This window comes from Dioscorea cayenensis, chromosome 20 (assembly GCF_009730915.1).
Source record: "Dioscorea cayenensis subsp. rotundata cultivar TDr96_F1 chromosome 20, TDr96_F1_v2_PseudoChromosome.rev07_lg8_w22 25.fasta, whole genome shotgun sequence".
NCBI lineage: Eukaryota > Viridiplantae > Streptophyta > Magnoliopsida > Dioscoreales > Dioscoreaceae > Dioscorea > Dioscorea cayenensis.
This window is the reverse complement of record NC_052490.1, coordinates 32,531,949-32,548,502: the sequence shown is the minus strand read 5'-3', so window position 1 is coordinate 32,548,502 and position 16,554 is coordinate 32,531,949. Positions and strand designations below refer to the sequence as shown.

Sequence of the window (16,554 nt, the reverse complement as noted above, 5' to 3'; positions counted from 1 at the left end):
GAAATTTCTAACTATTATTTTTGAATTATTATATCACTGTGATTTTTGTATTATAGGGTTTACAACTCTTGTTTATAGTATTTGCATGCTATTCAGTAGTATATTTCCTACATTCTATATTTGAATTGTGTCTTATACATAAATTGTTTAGTTGCAAATATATTTCTGTATTTTATAAGCATATTCTGCGATATTATATTTTGTACGCATAATACTATAGACTGTACTTTATACATAGATATCCTGTATACTATATTCATACATATAATACTGTATCTTGTATTCTTATACATATAGTTCTACAGTATTGTATTTCTGCTTCTGCACATTAAAACTTGCTTGTGTCACATTAGTAGACCTTGAACTTGATTAACGTACATTACACACACATGGATGCACAATCTGATACTTCGTGTAAACCTGTCAAGTTTGACGGTAAGGTGAACTTTAGGAGGTGGAAACATCAGGCTGAATTTTGGTTGTACACCTTAGGAGTATCCACAGCTCTTACTCTATCCTCGATTACGATTCCTCGATCTTGATCCTAGTGGACTTCGTCGATTATCCATCTCAGTGTAGACCAAACATCTAGCTCCTTAGCTCCTAGTAAAACTCTGAAGAGATCGATTTCCACTTCCTGCCATAGAATTCTTAGCATTCTTTTCGATCGTCTTTATGACAAATACTTTGATTATAAAGGCGCTAAGGATATATGGAGTGCCTTAGAAAAGGAGTATGGCCCTGATAATGCTACTAGGATTAGCCACGTGAGCATAGAGTTTGAAAATTACAAGATGGTAGACGGAGTAGAGATGGGAGAACAGATTCACACCTTTCAGGACTACCTTAGTGCCATAGAGAAGTGTGAGTGCGTGTACGATGAGAGCCACATTGTGTCCATTCTCCCGAACAAGCTACCACCTTCTTGGTCGGGAGCTTTGCAAATGGACTTAGACACAAGATTGATTCCTTGGACCTTGTAGGAGTTTACAACACCATTAGAATTGAGGAAGCCAACCGAATCTTCTCTAAGGGTGTAGATCCTCATAAAGGTCGGGTTTATCTAACTGAACATAGTGATAGCCCTAATAGCTCTAAAAGCTCTAGGAATACCCACTCTTCTGATAGAGGTCGTCAGTTTTCCCCTAAAGGGAAATCCTTTAAGGCCAAGGGCAAGCCAACCCATTCTCGTTCTCAAACCTCTCAGCAACCCAAATCTTCTGCTTCTAAACCTTATGAGAAAAGTCCTAAACATTGTTTTTGTTTGTGGTAGGACAAACCATGTTGCTCGTGATTGCTTCTTCCAGTAAGGTCGAACACATCGGCCAAAAAAACTCCGGTCCACCCAAACCCATGAGTAAATGTACTTGAGATGGGTGAACCTTCCTCCGGGACATTCTTTAGGGTCGGTATCTTTTCATTCCTTACATCAATTTGACTTGTCAAAACCTAGAGTGGTTCCTTGATTACGGTGCTAACGTCCATGTTTCTTGTCGACCGTTCTCAGTTCTCCACTTATCGGGTCTCAAGTGGAGGATGTGTAACTCTTGGAAATGGCTCGATAGCTACGCGTGTTAGGGAAGGGACGGATTGATTTGAAGATGACATGCAGGGAAAGTTCTCACTCATGTTGAGGCGTTCGAGCATGTACCCGACATTAGAAAAAATCTTATCAGTGGTTCCCTTTTGATTCAGTCTGGTTATAAGATTGTACTTGAGTCAAACTCGTCTTGTAATCTCCGAGGGAGTAATCTTTTTATTGGTAAAGGTTTTTGTATACGGTGAGTACATTCAAGCTCAATGTATGTGAACCTTCTAATTTATCTATCAATGAAAGTTACGATTATCTTTCTTCCTCTTCTTACATTGTTTTTGAACATTGAATCTTTTGATCTTTGGCATGGAAGATTGGGTCATGTGAACTTTGGATCCATTAGAAGGTTGATGAACCTTGAGCTGATTCCTAAATCCAAGATTGATCAAGTTTCTAAATGTCAAATCGTGTTCAAGCCAAATTACCCAGAAACCATTTTCCTCGCATTCACAGTAATTACGAAGTTCTTGATTTGATCCACGATGATATTTGTGATTCTTGTAGACCTCCTACCGGAGCGGGGAAACCGTTATTTCATTACCTTTATCGATGATCATTCCGATTACGCTATATCTATTTGATCGAAATCAAAGATGAAGCCCTTAGCAAGTTCATGATTTTTCAAAGCCGGTCGAGAATCGGCTAGAGCAAGACCGTTAAGGTTCTTAGATCGATAGAGGTGGAAGTATACTTCTAATGCTATGTCTTCGTTACGTGAGCAGAATGGGATTGTGCATGAGTTTCTTGCTCCTTACACTCCCCGAGTCGATGGGGTTCTTTGAAAGGAAAAAGCAGGGACATTGATGGACATGGTAAAATGCCATGCTATTAAGTTACAGTGTGCAGAGAACTTGTGGGGGGAGGCTTTGCTCTCGACTTGTTTTTATCTGAATAGGATTCCTTTTAAGGACCGTAGCACAACACCCTATGAACTTTGGAAAGGAAGAGCCCCACAGCTCAACTACTTCAAAGTGTGGGGGTGTCTAGCTAAGGTTAAGATCACGATCTTAGAACCCGGGAAGATAGGCCCTAAAACCTTAGATGCAGGGTGTTTGTAGGGGTATGCTCTAGATAGCAATGTTGGAAGATTCCTAGTTATTAACTCAGAGGTGAGTGAAATAACTAGAAACACTATCATTGAAGCTAGAGATGCTGTCTACTTTGAGAACATCTTCCCTCTGAGATCAACCTCCAATCCCAGTCCTTCTGTACCTCTGACCTCTAGCTCTACTTCTGGATCAGTTCCTATCCCTGTACAGGAACCTAGAAGAAGCAAAAGAGGTAGAGTGGAAAGGAACCTAGGTGATGATTTTGTCACCTTCATGATTGAGGATACTCCTACCACTTATCAAGAGGCTATGGCTTCTGTTGATTCAGTTTTTTGGAAAGAAGCTGTAGATGATGAGTACCACTCAATCATGAGTAACCACACCTGGATACTTACTTCCCTGCCTCTTGGGAGTAAACCTTTGGGCTGTAAATGGGTCTTCAGGAAGAAGCTGAGACCCGATGGATCCATTGAAAAGTTCAAGGCCAGGTTAGTTGCAAAAGGGTTCAAACAGAAAGAGGGACTTGATTACTTTGACACCTACTCACCAGTTGCTCGCACCACCACCATTAGGATCCTTATAGCACTTGCCTCTGCTTTCAGTCTTGAAATCCATCAAATGGATGTAAAGACTGCTTTCTTAAATGGTGATTTAGAGGAAGAAATTTACATGGAGCAACCTGAAGGCTTTGTTATTCCTGGACAAGAGCACAAGGTCTGCAAACTTGTAAAATCTCTTTATGGACTGAAGCAAGCCCCAAAGCAGTGGCATGCCAAGTTTGACTCTACAATCATCTCTTATGGATTTGTTGTAAACAACTATGACAGGTGTGTTTACAGTAAATTAGTAGATGGCAAATGTGTTATTGTGTGCTTGTATGTTGATGATCTGCTTATCTTTGCTTCTGATCTTAATCTTGTCTGTGATGTCAAGAACTTTCTGAGCAGTAAGTTTGATATGAAAGATCTAGGAGAAGCTAATGTTATCCTAGGAATCAAGCTTACGAGATCAGTATATGGCATCACATTATCCCAATCTCATTACACTGAGAAAGTGTTGGAGAAATACGGATATCTGGATTGCAAATCTGTTGCTACACCTTTTGACCCCAGTGTACACCTTAAGAAAAACAAAGGTGAACCTGTAAATCAGGATCTCTATGCTCAGATCATAGGATCTCTGATGTATCTATCGAACAGAACTAGACCTGACATCGCGTATTCCGTATCTAGACTGAGTAGATATACCAGTAACCCAAATCAAGAACATTGGTTTGCTCTTGAGAGGGTTCTCAGATTCCTAAAAGGTTCTATGACTTTTGGACTGAGGTACTCTGGATTCCCTAGTGTGGTAGAGGGATACACAGATGCCAACTGGATATCTGACTCGGTAGATCTTAAATCAACCTCAGGCCAAGTATTTTTACTTGGTGGGGGAGCTATCCAATGGAAATCTGCTAAGCAGAAGCTCAATGCTAGGAGCACCATGGAAGCTGAATTGATTGCGCTTGATTCTACATGTACAGAGGCTGAGTGGATTAGAAATTTACTTTCTGAGATTCCTGTTATGTGTTCTCCTATGCCTCCTATTGCTATACATTGTGATTCTAAATCTGCTATTGAACTGTGCAAACGTGAAAGTACTAATGATAAAATGAACAGGCATATGCGGATCCGCCACAAGTCAGTTTGGAGACATCTGAAGCACAACGTTGTGAGCATTGATTACATAAAGTCAGAGCTAAATCTAGCAGATTGCCTGACTAAAGGCTTATCGAGACAAATGATAGCCGAGGCGTCGAGGGGAATGGGGCTAAGCCCATAAAGGTCAATAACAATAGTGACCCTACTTCTTTGAATGGAGATCCCAGGATAGAAGTTCAAGGGGAAGCTATTGATTGGTTGACTGGGAGAGCACTGTATGCATATTTGAGATATGTACTTTTAACCCCATTCCTATGACGTGTGCTCTCATGTAGTGGTGTAAAGGCTGAGCATAGCTCTTAATGAGATCAAATGCTGGTTAAGCGAGATATTACACTACAAATATCTCTGGAGATCTCACCTATTTGGAGATAGCTGTCAGGCCGCAGCTATGAGAGTCAGCGGGCTAACTCTCTAATAATCTCCATGAAATGATATCGAGCGCATGGCCAATAACGCGCCAACCCCGTTTATCCAAGAGCAATCACAAGATCATCATTAAAGTTGAATTCTGATTCAAGGAGTTGTAGTTCAAGAACTCAGTTCACTACTGTCTCTATCAGTTGGAAACTCTAATGAAAAGTTGAGGTTCAAGTCTTCAAAGACACCTTGGCTTGATCAAGTGAAAACCCAAGGTTCAGGCGATTCATCTCTTATTCTTTTGATCATATATTTTTGATTGATTATCTTCCCAAAATCTTTGTTGCATCTGCTATCATTGTTGGTCGTACTTAGGTTATGAGTGTAGTGGGGGATTGTTGGATGTGGGTCCTGTGGGTCCCACATGTTTTACACTCAAACCTTTAGTCCCACATTGCCTAGTGGAGAGAGTTGCTAAAGAATTCATTGCTATAAATACATGCCTAAACCATGAACCAAAAACACACACTTGCTTATTTCTTCTCTCATATTCTCTTTCTTCCGGGTGTGCTTTTTGCGTGCCTGGAACCGGGTGTGTTTTTTACGTGCCTGGAAAACCCAATTATTCTGTTCTCATTCAGTGGTTCTTTGCCTGAACCTTGTGGGTGCGCTTGGGATATCTCGACGCCAAACGTGCTAGGCTACGAGAGTTCTTCCTTCCCGGGTTAGTGTATCCTGCGCTTGGAGTGAGGCCAGAAAATCCTGCACGAGGGAGGCCAATTCAGCGTTAGGGCAGTGCTTCCGCACGCCTACCCCAGGCTGGAAATTTCTAACTATTATTTTTGAATTATTATATCACTGTGATTTTGTATTATAGGTTTACAACTCTTGTTTATAGTATTTGCATGCTATTCAGTAGTATATTTCCTACATATAGAAGCGAACAATTTAAACGCACAATGATGGATATTCAGTCCCAGTGTTGCAGCCCATATCTCTTCTACTATTGTGTATCACCAGAAGCAGTAGATCCTTTTGAACCAGCTGGCACTCAAATCTTCTTCTTCTTTGTAGTAGACCCATCTTTGTTATTAGTACGAGACCGCATTGCAGGAATTTTTAGGACAATTGGAGTTTTTTTTCTGGCGAGCTTTATCTGTCTAATTTTTCTACAATTTAAAGAAGAAAAAGAAAAAGAAAAAGAAGAGAATATAAGAAGATGAAGAAGAAAAAGAAGTAGAAGAGAACATAAGAAGATCAAAAAGAAGAAAGAAGTGAAGAAGAAGGTGAAGACAAATCAGGAGAAGAAAGGATGGAGAATGAGAAGAAGAAGAAGGGGATGATGACGTGGCCTGATGTAGAATAAGTGGGCTAATGAGCATTAAAAATGCCACATCCCTCCTCCATGTGAACAGTTGATGTGTCAAACCCCCTGCCAAATCATTTTTTCGACTGCCACATAAATAAGTTTTAACATAAAATGCACATGTACCCACCCGATGAACTGAGATTATATTGTGGTGCAAAAACAAATTGAAAAACGTATCCATTCTGAAATATAGCCATATCTTTTCAAGATTTTTACTCCTAACATGGCTTCCAAGAGATAACTTTGAGAGAGGAATCATCCATCTTTTGCTATTGGAGGGGACTTACGTTAGTGTTAATTGAAGGTGGCACGATTAATTTTAATTGAAATCAGATGGAAAAAGACAATGATTGAACATTGAACATGTGATTTTTTTTTTCTCCCATCTCTCAAGTTATAGGTTCAATATTCATCATAAGCATCTGTGTTTTTACTTTTTAGCAACAGTTTAAAGGAGATCACGAATTATGAAAATCCCTACTTATAACCAGGTCCGCTTTATATGGACCACTTGTTCACTTGCCACAATTCCGTCCATTCCCAAAACTCTGTCGTCGTCAATGCAAAAAATATTTAATTATAAAAAAATGTTTCTTTGAAAAGCATATGTTTGTATTCGAGAGAAGCACAGATGGAGATGGACCCATACTAAAAAGAATTTGTCTCTTTATTAATTAATAATTAAAATAACTCAATTTAATACACTATAAATAAGCAAATTTTCAATGATTTTAAACGCATATATACGATCTCCTTATATGCCTCTCTTTTCTTAAACTTCATAGAGGTCCCACTATTTGCACTAGATTAATTAACTAACATGACTCATCACCAACCAAACTTCTACGACCTCTACCGTATATGCTTTGAAAATATTAATAAATGTATATAGATACATAACTTAATATAAAAACAATCAAAATCCTTCTCCAAAGAAATCTCTATAAATAATAAACCATCCAAACAAATAAGGATCACAGATGATCATTGTTCCTCAAATGGCTTCCTCTTCTGCATATCTTTTCCTCCTTTTCTCCACCTTTATTCTTCTCCAACCAAGTCACAAACAAGCATGTTTCACCTCCATTTTCAGCTTCGGCGACTCTTACGCCGACACCGGAAACCTCCTCTTCCTCGACAACAACAGCGCCAGTCACCTTCCCTACCGCCAAACTTTCTTCCATCACCCTACCGGCCGGTTCTCCGATGGCCGTCTTGTTATTGACTTCATAGGTATGTACAGTATATGTGCATATATTTACATTAATTATATTAATTCAGTTCATATTCTCTATTTTTGATTTAAATATGATGATGAATAATATAAATAAATGGAAAAATAACAGCGGAGGCGATTGGATTGCCATTAGTGCCACCGTACTTCTCCAGCGATGATAGCCGGAACTTTGAGAAAGGTGTCAACTTTGCGGTGGCCGGAGCCACTGCACTGAACAGTATCTTATTTGAGAAGAAGGTAATATTTTTAAACTTGAACAAATTCTACTCTTTGGACGTGCAAGTTGAGTTGTTCAAACAGCTACTACCTTCCATTTACTCAACTACTTCAGGTTTTTTTTAAAAAAAATTAATTGATTAATTACTATAATATTACGTATCTTTCTTGCTGCATGAGTTTAGAAGTTAAATTTTTATTTTTATTTTTCTACTAAATGTCAGAGAGATAATTAATAGGTGTTATAGTGATTTATAATCCTCCTAAAAAAATCTATTTACACTGTAACTTGCAAAGATGAAATGATTGTTTATTCCACAGTGGACTTACACTAAGCTCGTAAACAGTACTAGATCAAAATGTACAGTTTATGGACAATACATAAATAATACTGTCAGAGAAGAATTTAAGCTCTTATTCTCCCTTTGCACCTAATGGTTGCTTTAAATTTTATTTATATAATTAAAAATGTTATCTGCTTTCCAACTACTATTATTTAACAACTGATACAACCGATGGCTACCTTTTAAGTTTGTTTTTAAAGAAGCGGGAGATTCATGGATTAATTAAATTGATGAATGATTGTGAGTTTTTTTACAAGTTACTAGTCAATCTGGACAATACTAACACTTTATATATATATATATATATATCAAAGTTTCTTTGAAGTTTGTTTTTTTATCTAAATTAAACTCTGTGGGATTAATTTATATTTTAAAAATGATAACTTATTTTCTTCCAAGTGAGAAAGATTTTTTGCCAAATGCAATCTCATATATTTTTATTTTTATTTTTATTTTTATTTTTATATTTTAAAAATATTATGTAGCCACATTTGATATAATTTCAAATATAATATTCACGTCCACTATCTATCCCTACACCACATATAAAAAAAAACATATTTTAGACCATTATGTCATTTAGACATATGTCCCTGTCAATAATGAGGAGATACAAAATTTACAATATACACCTTAATTATACTTAATATTTCCAAATTATATACATAAGTCATCAATGTCTCATATTAAATCAACTGTGCACAGTATTTATGTGTACTTTTTTTTTTGTTTTTTGATAAAACCTGCATTTATATTAAGTCTTGTTGAAGGAGGAAAGTAACATCATCTGAATGAGAAGGATCCTCCTCCCCAACAATTGGATGAGAGACAGAAGTTTGGGCAATAAAATGAGCAACCCCATTAGAATATTTGTGTGTACTTAAATCAAATAGATAGATGTCTAAGGTTCAAGACAGTGGTCACATCTCGAGACACAACCCGATTGAGTTGATGATGAGAAGATGACCAGATGTTATAATTACTATTTATCACATGAAAGTTTATCTATCTTTTCATGTGGTAATCACCTTGAGAGATTTGCCTAAGATATCTAATTACTACCTGTGACCCGGTCATAATTATTTGTCTAATTACTACTTTTAATTTGTTGCATGTCTGTATCAATTCTTACGTTGATTAATATATTTTAGATAATTAATTTATTTTAAAAAAAATAGCAACATGAATTTATCCTACGCTCTAATATATTTCCACAGAATGTGAAGAGAAGTTAAGCAGTGCACTGTTCTTGATGGGAGAGATTGGAGCCAATGACTACAACTACCCATTTTTCCAAGGGAGAAGCTTGGAAGAAGTAGTAACACTTGTACCTTTAGTGATCAATGCTATAAGTAGAGCCATTACTGAAGTGATTGAGCTTGGAGCAAGAACATTGTTGGTACCTGGGAACATACCAATTGGATGCAACTCAGCCTACCTTACTTTGTTTCATGTCTCTAATAATGAAAACTATGATCAAGAAACAGGTTGCATCAATTGGTTGAATGATCAGTTCTCACAATATCACAACCAGCATCTGATCAATGAGCTACAGCTTCTGAGGAAACTGCATCCTCATGTCACCATAATCTATGCTGATTATTTTGAGGCCCTTATGCCTGTTTTCCGATCACCTGAAAAACATGGTACGTGTTCATATATTTATTTTAGTTAGTGTTTTGTTTAAGGTTATTATTATTTTGAAGCACGAGTCGTTATTCATTTTTTCTCTTACCTTCAAATCAAATATATATATATATATATAGTATCACTAGTTTTTAGTTTATTACTATCGGATATTTTATATAAATATCTATTTTAGAAAAAAAATAAAATCGAACCCCAATTAAACTTATTCCAAATGAGAGTATAGATGTTTATTGAGTTTGAGCTTGTATTCTATGATTGTATATATGCATCTCCGACTTCTCAAACATAAGGTGTTTAATTAACATAGGGTGTGTGTGGTTTATTATTATTATTATTATTATTATTAAAAAAATTAATATGAATAAATCACAATTTTATTAAATATATAATAAAATAAATATATAATAAAATATTTATTTTAGATCATTTGTCTAACTTGCTTGTGATTGAAGCGACCTTTGACCCGATTGAGACTGGAGCCTTGGATCACAGGTCAAATAATTTTCGACTAAACTTGATTGGATGGTGCTTTCTCATTTATTGACAAATAATGGTTTCACATCTCAAGTATTCAATAATATCTTGACATATATAAATATATATACATATATATTTGAGTAATAGCCTAAAACTCATTTTGTTTAGTTTTTTCACCAAATAAATAATTAACTGTATATCATATTAATTTCAACTGTTATATATAATAGTTTACTTGAAAATAAAGAAGCAATTTTTGCGTTACCAAAATAAAAAAGATTTATTTGGGTTTGAAAAGAAAAAAAGTCCTTTAGTAATTATCTCAAACATATTTTTATTTTTAATTTTATTTTTGGGTTTTCCGCCTACTTCCAGGGTTTGGAAGTTTCCTTCTAAGAAGTTGTTGTGGAGGTGGAGGTTTGTATAACTTCGACTTATCTTGTGGTTGTGGAGAGTTGGGATCAACAGTGTGCATGGAACCATCAAACTATGTTACTTGGGATGGAATACATTTAACTGAAGCTGGTTACAAGCACATTGCCACTGGTTTGGTTCAAGGTAAGTTTACTAATCCTCCCTTCACTCAAACATGCTCCACTGAAACAATTGTAAAGCTTCTTGATTTTAATCAATATTCATCTCAGGAAATTAAGTTCATGTGCATGTTTTCATTTTTATGGGAAAAAAAAATGTAATGAGAATGATCTTAATAAGCGTTGTAAGTTGTACTATGAATGATTAATATGTCACAGTGGCTTGAAAGACATAATTAATCAACATTAGTATTTGAGAATACTGAAATAACAGTGATCATGACTCATATGCTCGGTTGGTGGATAACAAGGTGAAAAATTCTCATTTTACATGTATTTGGTTTATACCCAAACAAAAATAAAATTATATATATATATAAGCGCACCAGTGATTTTTCTTGAATTCATTATATTATTTATATATACATATACATATATTTAAAAAAACTCTTAAATTATGTACTATGAATGTTTAATTTGTCATATTTGCTTGAAAGACATGATTGATGATTTATATAGTGGAAAAAAAAATTTGGAAAAATGAGCAGTCATGCTCAGCTGGTTGGTGGATAACAAGATGTGAGGTGGGACATGTATTCTCCTTGATTTCTAATTACAAAAATTCTCATTTTACACGTATTTTGTTTATGACCAAAATAAAATAAAATTAATATGCATATATATATGTGTATGTGTGTGTGTGTAATAATTTCTCTTGAATTCATTTATATTAAAAAAAACTCTTTTAATTTTTGAGATAATGAGATTTAAGGAGGGTGATAATCACACAGATATATAAATATCAATAAAATTTGTTAAATTCCAACTTTATTAAAGATGAAAAACAGTTAAAACTTTTATAAATAAGACTAATAGGGAGGCCCATAACCTGGCCCTAGCCAATCTAAACAACAAAATATGGACTTAAGAAGATGGCCCAAAGTGTTGGTAAGCCTTAAATATGCAGGCCCAATTGAATTTTGGGATAAGCTTAGGTCATGCAAGACCCCAGATAAATACTTGTTTGTGTAGTACTAATTTGAACCATGTATGTTACCTATACTATATTTGTTTGGTTTTATTTAATTACTTGTACTATTTTTTAGAATAATCAATTTGTTCATTAAAAGCTAGAAGACTTGGCTTATTGAGGCCTATGGCAGCTTGTAAACAAATAATTTCTAAGCTTAATTTCTAAGCTCATAAAGTCAAAGAGTCGAGTTTGAACAACCCCAAGCTCACCTCATTAAGGATTGTGAGCAACTCATTAATAGTATTATTGAAAGTTTGTGTATAAGAAGTATTAAAAGGCTTATTTATTACATTATTAATAAGTTCATTTATAAGACTTATAGAGACTTATATTAGTAAAATTTTTTAGTATAATTATATATATATATATATATAGGTATCTTTAATAAACTCATTTATATAAATCATTTGAAGAGACCATTTATAGTAACATTAATATGGGTTTATTATTAACATGATCGTTTATGGGATCATTTATAATAATATATTACAAAAATATTACACATCCTGCTAGTATAAAGTTAAAGAAAAAATAAGATTAATTTCTAATTTTTATTATAATAAGGTTTTAATATTATTTTAAAACAATACAATTAATAATAATAATGATAATAATAATAATAATAACGTATTATTTATGAAAAATATGACTAAGCTTTATCGAGCTAGCAACAAGATCTTGAGCTTTGAAATTTCATAAAGCTCAAAATAGGTTGAAGCTTGGCTTGGACTTGATTGAAGTAAGCTCAACCTCAACATGGGCTCAATTGAAGTAAGCTTGAGCTCAGCTCAAGCTTGGTTAAATAGTGGTAAATCAAGCTTGAACGTGAACAAGTAAGGCTTAACTAGCAACAAGATCTTGAGCTTTAAAATTTAATAAAGCTCAAAGTAGGCTGAACCTTGGCTTGGACTTGATTGAAGCAAGCTCAAGCACGTTCAACTTAGGCTCAGTTGAAGTAAGCTTGAGCTCAGCTCAAGCTTGGTTAAATAGTGGTAAATCAAGCTTGAACATGAACAAGTTAGGCTCAGCTCATTAATTTAAAGCTCTAAAAAAAATTTTAATTAATTTTTGAGCTGGTTAGTCTGGATGTGGGGCTAATAAAATTTCAATGAGCAGTACTTGGGCCAACATATTGCCCAAAAGATAAAGGATTTTGACCCAGCTCAGCACTTATGCATGTGCTATTTTTCAAGTTGAGCCCATAAGGTTCGTGGTATTCCATTTCCTATAAACTTAAAAAAGTTAAAATCCAAGGGTTAAATCCTATCGGTGGCCATATTTCTCAATAAATAAATAAATAAATAGAAAATGAAAGATCACAAACAAGAAATGGAAGATGACTGTCAAATAATAGGACATATATACCCCCTCCCCCCCTTTAGGAAAAGATTAACGTGTATATAAATCTTCATTAATATACTTCTACGGTTCTACCCCAGCTATACATAGAATATTACAGTAATATACTTCTATGACAATTTGACATTTAAACAAGAAATAGTGGACATATTTTATATCCCAAAAATAACAGAAAAATGGAACAAATTATTTAAAAATTATAAGATATTAAAAAACACTGACTGCATTCATATGTAAATTTGAACTTTATCTAAATCTGAACATCTAACTCTCTTTGTCTGCTTCAGTCAAAGTTTCTATTTGTAATATCCCTCTATCTCTCTTTTTTTTTAATTTATAATATATATTTTTGTTTGATACTTTTCTTTCTTATTTATTTATTTATTTATTTATACTTAAGGTGGATAATTTTATGTCTTGATTTAAAGTAATGAGTGCATTCCATAAATTAGTGATATCCAGAACAGTGTCTGTAATTTATTATGATGCTAAGATTGTATACTTAGAGAGTTTGTGAAGTCATTTGGTTGACTCTTACTTGTCTTTCTTTGAGAAAGCCTGGAGGGTAGAAACTAGAAACTAGAAACTAGAAACTAGAAACTAGAAACTAGAGACTAGAGACTAGAGACTAGAGAGAGGGTTGGAGTTTGGAAGCAATGGCGGGAGGGTTTGTTGGAGGAGCTACTGGGAAGAGAGTGGAGCATTATGAAGGGAGGATTACTGGGTATTTCATACTGGCTTGCTTGATTGGTTCTCTTGGAGGTTCTCTCTTTGGGTATGACCTTGGTGTTTCAGGTGAGCTCTTTGTAGACTTTGTTTCCTCATTTCTCAGGATTTTCAATTGAAATGATTGATTGTTCTTTTCTGTTTGATTGTCTTGCTTACTGTGTGATTTTGTTGTAAATATTGTTCTTTTATGCTATGTTGATTATTTCAGTGGAAAAAACAAATTGCTCTTTTTATGTTTGATTGTTTAGCTTGTTGTGTGATTAATTATGTTTGCAAAGATTGCTGGAATCATACAGTTTTCTTCTTATCTTAGTTCTAGTTTGAAACTTTGATTCATACCAATCATCACTGAAATTGTTCAAATCTGAAGCACATGAAACCTCAAGGACAAGGAGAACATTTGGGTCAAATTTTAAATGTTAACATGAAATTGCAGGGGGTGTGACCTCCATGGATGATTTCCTGTTGCATTTCTTTCCGAGTGTATACCGGAGAAAGCAAGAACACCTTGGCGAGACGGATTACTGCAAATACGACAATCAGCTGCTCACCCTCTTCACATCTTCACTCTATTTTGCCGGCCTCCTTTCCACCTTTGCAGCCTCACCGGTGACCCGGAAGTATGGAAGGAGAATGAGTATCATGGTCGGCGCGGTCAGCTTCTTTCTTGGAGGTGCTGTCAATGCTGCATCTATAAACATAGCTATGTTGATTGTCGGCAGAATCCTCCTCGGCTTCGGCATTGGATTTGGTAATCAGGTATATGTGTTATTTGTATTGATATCCTCTATGAATCCTGTAAAGGCTTATGGAGTTTGCTGTATCATAGTTTTAAGCCAATTATAATTCTTGAGTATGTTCCTCCCAACAGATACTTCATACTAATATTTAGAATGTTGAGAAACAGTTGGTTCTATCAGTGACATGCATTGTTGAATGCAGGCGGTTCCGCTTTATCTTTCAGAGATTGCTCCGGCCAAGATCAGAGGTGCAGTTAACCAGCTATTCCAACTAACCACTTGTCTTGGAATCTTGGTTGCCGACATTATCAACTACTTCACTGAGAAGCTCCACCCATGGGGATGGAGACTATCTCTAGGCTTGGCCATGCTTCCTGCCGGTCTAATGTTTATAGGAGCTCTCTTTCTCCCTGAAACCCCGAACAGCCTCGTTGAACAAGGCAAACTCGATGAGGCTAGAAGAGTGCTAGAAAGAGTAAGGGGCACTGACAAGATCGAAGATGAGTTTAAAGACTTAGTGGAGGCGAGTGAGGCAGCGCAAGCAGTGAAACACCCGTTCAGAAACCTTCTCAAGCGAAAAAACCGGCCTCAGCTTGTGATTGGAGCTCTTGGCATTCCTGCTTTTCAGCAGCTCACTGGCATGAACTCCATTCTCTTCTACTCGCCCGTCATCTTTCAGAGCTTGGGCTTTGGCTCGGGTGCGTCCCTATATTCATCCATTATAACTAGCTCAATGCTTGTTGTTGGTGCTCTTGTTTCCATGTCACTAGTGGATAGACTGGGAAGGAGGTTTTTCTTTATTGAGGCCGGTATTCAGATGATCATCTCCATGGTAAGCATTCTGAAACTATGACAAGTTAACCATCAGTTATTATTATAATTGCACATGCAAAGAAGATCAAAAGTGTGTTGTAACTATACGCTGTTATTGACAGTTGATTGTGGCAATTACTTTGGCAAAAGAATTCGGTCACGGAAAGGAGCTCCCCAAGAATATTGCAGGTCTCCTAGTGTTCGCAATTTGTACATTTGTGGTGGCCTACGGCTGGTCGTGGGGGCCTCTTGGTTGGTTAGTTCCCAGTGAGCTCTTCCCCCTGGAAACTCGATCGGCAGGTCAGAGCATCGTTGTTTGCAATAACCTCTTCTTCACTGCAGCAGTTGCTCAGTTCTTTGTTGCCGCACTTTGTGGCCTCAAATATGGTGTATTTCTTCTTTTCGCTGGTTTGATCGTGATCATGTCGACATTCATCATCTTCTTACTCCCGGAGACAAAGCAGGTACCGATCGAGGAGATATATCAGCTATGGGAGGAGCATTGGTTTTGGAAGAAGATTGTGGGCAGGTCCAGGTCTAACGAAGTTGGCAAAGGTTCAACTAGTATTTAAAGCTTTTTGCCTGCACATGGTAAACAAAAGAAAGAAGCCAGGGAGAAAGTTCATCAATGGCATGACATTCATATTTATGTGTATCTGTCATTTGTAATATTGAGAACACATACCATCATGAATTATTCTAAATGTTAATGGAGATATCAGTCCTTGTTCTCCAGAATGGTTGTACCATTTTTCAGTAAACAATGGTTGCAATTCTGCTTTTCCGGCCGTCATACACAAGAAATTTCACCAATAGTTAGAATACTATGAATCTGACATGAAGTAGAACTTTGATTTGTAGAATTGACAAAGAATGCACATTTATTTTTTCCAACTGTTCCTTTTGACGAAATACAGCAAAGGAAAACCACTTCAAGTGAGCCGGGACATCTTTTTGCCCAACACTAAGCCAATAGCTTTGCAAGTTCATCTATTTTCAAGCTACCATATTGTACAACATCAGAAAAATCACCCTCAAGGCCATCCCTTCTTTGCCTCCTGGAATTCTTTCTGCTGTCATCCTTTTCAGAGATACTAATGCCTACTTCTGGTTCTAGATTATCGTCATTCTGTGTCAGAGGGTCTTGATGTTTAGTTTTATTCACTACAGTTTTCCTGTTTCGGCAACGGAAGGTTGGTCCAGGAGGAGCGGTCTTGGCCAAAGCAACAGACCTTTCAAAGGCAAGGTCAGCATCCAACGAATCATCATCCAATATGATCGCACTTCCATTCTCGAGAGCCTGTTTCAGCAGAAGCATCACCCTGTCCAAAAATTTTCCTTCAGTTTT

General features: G+C 36.1%; 2 protein-coding genes across 2 annotated transcripts; both read left to right on the top strand.

Annotated features, from left to right (window-relative positions):
* The first annotated feature begins 7,055 nt into the window (after positions 1–7,055).
* LOC120251468 (GDSL esterase/lipase At1g31550-like) lies at positions 7,056–10,723 on the top strand. Its single transcript, XM_039259983.1, has 4 exons — positions 7,056–7,308; positions 7,422–7,643; positions 9,090–9,518; positions 10,375–10,723. Exons 1-4 carry the CDS (start codon positions 7,056–7,058, stop codon positions 10,692–10,694), a joined length of 1,224 nt encoding a protein of 407 aa, XP_039115917.1. The 3' UTR covers positions 10,695–10,723.
* Positions 10,724–13,404: 2,681 nt separating this feature from the next.
* LOC120251693 (sugar transport protein 14-like) lies at positions 13,405–15,987 on the top strand. Its single transcript, XM_039260309.1, has 4 exons — positions 13,405–13,719; positions 14,090–14,412; positions 14,596–15,225; positions 15,329–15,987. Exons 1-4 carry the CDS (start codon positions 13,581–13,583, stop codon positions 15,776–15,778), a joined length of 1,542 nt encoding a protein of 513 aa, XP_039116243.1. The 5' UTR covers positions 13,405–13,580; the 3' UTR covers positions 15,779–15,987.
* Positions 15,988–16,554: the final 567 nt, after the last annotated feature.